Raw genomic sequence first — 5,702 nt, forward strand, 5'->3', positions numbered from 1 at the left:
TTTGAACTTTCTATTGGGTTCCGAATAAAGCAAACTATTGTGAAGCCTCGAATATCACCCACTTAAAATCATCTAGAGCTACTTGGAGCAGTTACCTCAGGAACATCCGGCAACTTATTTACCTTCATGTCAACACCTAGTTTTAGACCTCCAACTCACACTTGAAGAGATTCATTAATGGATTGCAAGCACCAAGTGAAGATTCATATATGTATTTTTTTGGTCTATAAGTCAAGAGTCATATGTATCTTATGAATTCAATTAATTATCTTTTAGTTCATTAATATTTGTAAACTTATTTGCTGGTATATAAGTTAGACAACCAGCATTTTAAAGACATTATTTTGCTATTGCACAAACAATCATACTTTGGTACTAAGTTTATTATAACAGATTATGGAACTGTTTTGGATTGTGCTTATAATTGCATCTTTACTATCATATAGCACATATAAAAATCATATTGTAGAGACTTTTTTCAGATTAATGAAACATATATTTCAAATTTAGCTTATAATTATTATATATCCATATTTTTATATATTCATCCATCAAAATATATGATTACATGTTTGTAGTATAATCTAATTTCTTTCAATACAATATCATTTCAGATTAAAATATAGCAAATTCATTAACATAAAATATAATCTTACACAGGTTTAGTTACATTTTAAAAGCATTACAAAACAACATAATTATCACAAAATGTCACAACTAAGATTATAACAATTACTTAAAATATGTCCTAAAGACTAAAGTAATTATGATACCAATTATACCCAAAATTATAAGTCTGAAACATTTGAAGTAATATCTACCACCTTGAGATTCAATTTCGTTTTGATTTTTCAAATTCAATTCCATCTCTAACTCCTTCATTCTATGTTCTACCTCCTTCATTCTCCTTTCCATTAAAATAGCATTCTTAAAAGTAATATCTTCGTTAATATTTTCTTAAACTAATATATTTAGCCACTTGAAATACTTGCAATGTGGGATGGATGCCTGAAAAATTAAAAATTTTAATTATAAAATAGTACAAAAATTATATAGAATTTTCAAGCTTAAAAAATATAAAAAAAATAAACTTCATACAAAAATTATAAATTAATACTTACATTGTAATTAAGGCATCTCAAAAAGAAACTATTTGGATTAAGTTTTGTGCAAGATTGGAAGAGAATCGCATAGGTACTATAGTAACATTTTGAAGACATGAATTTCTTCTTTCTTGGCTGCCCAACACTTCCAGAAGAAAAGGTGCAACTCCTATTCTCTTCGCCAGACGCCAACACTATAACCACGCAGAGTGCGGCTTCTAGTTTCTGAAGAATGATCTCCATAGGGGTGTGCATGGCCCGGTCCGGTCCGAAGATCTGGCCCGGTCCCGAACACTTTAGGGGCTAATTTGGTGTGATTTCATCGGGTCTAGGGTCGCGTAAGGGTCTCAAAAATAGACCCGTTCATTATTTTGGGTCGGGTCCGGGCAATGGCTCGGGTCACCCGAAGTGCCCGGTGACCCGGTCGTCATACACAATTAATATTTTGTGTTCTTAGTGATGGATGATGGCTATTCTTATGTGGAGTTTAAGTATTGTAAACCTTAATATTTTGTATTATTAGTTATTCTAAAACTATAAGTTAATGTTTTATATTTAAAATGCATAAGATTTTAGACTAATGCATAATATTATGTTATTTGTATTGATTTAAATATTTGGTGTTATTAGATAATATTAGTATTGATTATGGTTATGCTTTAATTTTAGAGAAGAGTTGGTTCTTGTTATATTTTTCTAAGTGAATTTTACTATGTCAAATAATGGTTGGAGTCTTAAAAATTTAGATATTTTCACATGTTAGCTTATTAGAAGGTATCAAGGTAATGAAAATGTTAATGGCTCAATTTTCACCCGATTTTTACCCGGTATAATTGTGGCCTGAAAGTGTATAGGTTTCATCGGGTTTAGGGTCGGATTCGGGTCTAACAAATAGGCCCGGTATATATTTCGGGTCGGGTCTGAATCACATCAAACCCGATTTCACCCTGCCCATGCACACCCCTAGATCTCCATGGCTCATGGTGGTAGCATAGGTAGAGTTCTACACAAGTAGGAAGGAGGAAGAAGCATTCAGGGTTGCTCATGTTCTGCGCAAATAGAATACGGAGTTATATTTTTAAAAATCAGTCAGGAAACGGGTTGAGTGATTTATTAATATGCCACTGACACTTAATGGACACATCACCATCTTAACGTGTTACGTATTTACGCTCCGTTAACTATGGAGATAAATTATCGATATAGGGGTTAACTTGTCTCACATAAAAAATTACCAGAGGCCAAAAAGTGGTTTATTTTTTTTAAGGATCTCATTGTCCTTTAAAAAAATTGTCAAGGACCGAATTGGATATTCACCCTAATATTAATTTTGTAATTAAAAAAATAGTATATATATATTTTTTTCGTCACAAAAAATAATAAAATTTTATTTTATGAATAAATATGCAAATTGGTCCAAAGAATTTTAAATTAAATATTTTGGATCTCAATAAATTTTTTTTTCCTAAAAATTCTTACAAGTTACTATGGTTAGCGTCTCCCCTCACTTTTAATCAATTATATGCATATTGAACAAATGAAATTTTAATAAATTTATCGTAAGATAATTAGATCCTTAAAAATTATAATCTAAGACAAATTAATTTTTTTTAACGATTCAAAAATCATTCTGTAGAATAAAAATTTGTTGGTGGCGATAGGCCAAAGACTAACAGGCCAAATATTTAGTTGTGAAATATAAATTTGTTTAAAATTAAGTTGAGTATTTATTTATTATTTATTTATTGCCCATCAATTTATAGTAGGAAATCATTAACAACTAACAAGCCCACCAACCACAGCTCCACTTTCCGCCTCAACATTGTCATACCATCACCCCGATAGCCTCGTGGCTTTTCATGAAAATAAAAAATAAACAAAAAAATGAAAAAATAAACGAGAAAAAAAAATCTCAAGTCTCAACACGAATTAGAAAATCCCATATCTATATAAATGTTTTGTTTTGTTAGATAAAGATTGGGCACTGGAGATAGTGGGCCAGAATAATTAAATGGGGGTTGATAGAGTGGGCTATGTACGTTGAGTAGAGTGGGCTTCAAGAGTAGGTAATCTCTTCTCGATGAATGGATAGATGAGTGACACGTAAGCATTTCTTCTTACCACTTCCCTTCCAACACGCTTCTCTCTCTCCTCTTCTCTCCTCTCCTGTTCCTTCATTCCCTTCTTTGCCCTAATCAACCATCTCAATTCTCAGATCTCTTCCCTCCATTTCCAGTAAGCTTTCTCTCTCTCTGTCTTTTTTATCTCTCTAACTTCTTGGCTGAGTTTTCTTTGCGCTCCTAAATGCTTACTTTAATTTCTCGTTAGTTCTTTCTAAATTGCCCTTATTCGCTTCTTGTTTGTTTTCTTCAACTGTTGCTCCTCTTATTATGATCTATAATATAAGATAATCTATTTTTTATTTATTTGTTAGTCTTTTCTGTTGGGAAAAATTATGTATTTTGGATTTTAGCTTTCTTTATTGGTGTTTCCTTTTTGGACTATGCTAGTGCTGTTGCAACATTGATGTTTAATAGTCCCAAGTTATTCTTACTTACCCTTCCCTGTTGAAGTGATACTATTTTAGGGTTAAGCTGGGAGTTTTTTATATTAAATCGTTGCTGCTTTCTGTGATGTAGAGAAAATAAATTGACTCTATTTTGGGGTTTTGCATACTGGATTTGATGTGCATGGTAAGATGTTTGAAGAGTCAATGCACGTCCATTAGAAGCCGCCGATCCTGTGAATATGCAGTGTTTTCTATTGAATAGCTGAACCCGAAACGCCTTTTATCCGCCTCGAAGCCTCCACAACTTGTAATCAACCTACATACTTATGTGCTTTAGATATCAGCGAAACTTACTTTTAGGAGCCATAGGTTTTATGAGTTTTCTTCCTAGAAAGTTTTGTTGATGTCACACTTGAAATGGGCCATGATTTATTCTGGAACTCTGATCTGATGTAGACTTTCACAAAGTCTTGGTTGATACAAGGGTATATGCTTGTAAATATTGATAAGGTACATACTGCTTCCAGTTGTTGAATTGGAATGATTCTTTTAAGTATTTAAATCGCTGAGAATTTATGCTTCAATTTTTTTGTTGAAAGGGGTATCTTCTTATGAAAGCAAAAGAATATGTATGTGGTTTTCTTTATTTTAATTTATGTTTATTCTTAAATTATTGATTACTTGTCTACACCTGAGGTTTTGTTGATGTGGTGTTTTTTTGGTGTAGTATGTGATCCTTTGGTAGATTTTGTTGATAATTTTATTGTGAATATCAATACAACAACAACAAAGCCTTATCCCACTGGATGGGTCCTGCAAACACATGAATAGAAGCTTCTCTGATTTATCAGAGCCAGGTTTCAATGAAGGCTTCTTGGTTGCCCTGGCTCACTTTGGAGCTATGCAAATTGCAAACATGCTTTTGAGAACCACTGGCACACACCCACAGAAAAAATATGTTTCCTAGAATGCTGTCATTAGCTGCTTGAGTTAGGGTTGGCTTACTGATTAATCTTTAGTTTCTCTCTCATATAATTATGAAATTCTCTTTACCTTTTCTCTTTTGAGTTAAAAGATAAGAACCTGGAGCATAAACAGTCATTCTTAGATTTTAGAAGTTCATTCTAATAATGCCATGGACCCTTACAGGTGCATCGCATCTTAGCTTTTTGACGTCACAAATTGTAGATACTTTGATACTCAATATGGAGCTGAGTACTATTAAAGATGCATTTGATCGTGTCACAAAGAAGCAAAAGTTATCTAGTGCCAAGACTCAGGAAATGCTTGATCAAATCAGACAGGAAATTGAGAGTGCTTTAGACAAGATGCAGTCAGCCAATAACTCGGACCCTGAGCACAATTATAAAGCTGTCCTCAATGAGCTCAAGGCCAATTTGCTTAAAATTGCTCCCCTTAGCCAAATGGAAGGCACACAAAAAGAGCTAAATGTAGCACTCAGCAAGTATGGGAAGCTACTTGAGAAATATTTCAATCCTGATATATCAAAGGCTTATAGAAATATTGATGTTGATATACATACGTTAAACCAAATAATTGCCAACCATTTTTATCGCCAGGAACTTTTTGATATTGGTGATCATTTTGTGAGTGTGGTTGGAGAACCAGAATCTGCTTCCACTATGAAAGCTCCATTCCTAGAAATGTATCAAATACTTGAAGCCATTAAGAACCAGAACCTGGAGCCAGCCCTAAACTGGGCTTCAATGAACTCTGACAAACTTGCTCAAAGTGGATCCGATATTGTGTTGAAGCTTCACTCTATGCAATTTGTGAAAATACTTCAAAATGGAACTAGAGATGAAGCTCTTCATTATGCCCGAACTCACCTGTCTCCTTTTGCTTCCAGTCACATGGCTGAAATCCAGAAGCTCATGGCCTGTCTCCTGTGGACCGGAAAACTTGATCGGTCTCCATACCATGCATTATTATCTGGATCTAACTGGGACAAGTTGGCCGAGGATCTTAAACGGGAGTTCTGCAATCTCTTGGGGCAGTCGTACAACAGTCCATTGAGTGTGACTGTAGCAGCAGGGGTTCAGGTTTTGCCGCCTCTCCTTAAATTTATG

General features: G+C 33.9%; 1 protein-coding gene across 1 annotated transcript in view; it reads left to right on the plus strand.

Moving 5' to 3' along the window:
* Positions 1-3,184: 3,184 nt before the first annotated feature.
* Positions 3,185-5,702, plus strand: part of LOC107480994 (protein RMD5 homolog) — a gene marked incomplete in the record, with an annotated part of 3,005 nt that continues 487 nt past the window's right edge. Inside the window, 3 exon segments of the mRNA XM_052259409.1 lie at positions 3,185-3,338; positions 4,069-4,122; positions 4,762-5,702. Coding sequence (XP_052115369.1) covers positions 4,818-5,702 — 885 coding nt within the window.

This window comes from Arachis duranensis, chromosome 3 (assembly GCF_000817695.3).
Source record: "Arachis duranensis cultivar V14167 chromosome 3, aradu.V14167.gnm2.J7QH, whole genome shotgun sequence".
Lineage (NCBI taxonomy): Eukaryota > Viridiplantae > Streptophyta > Magnoliopsida > Fabales > Fabaceae > Arachis > Arachis duranensis.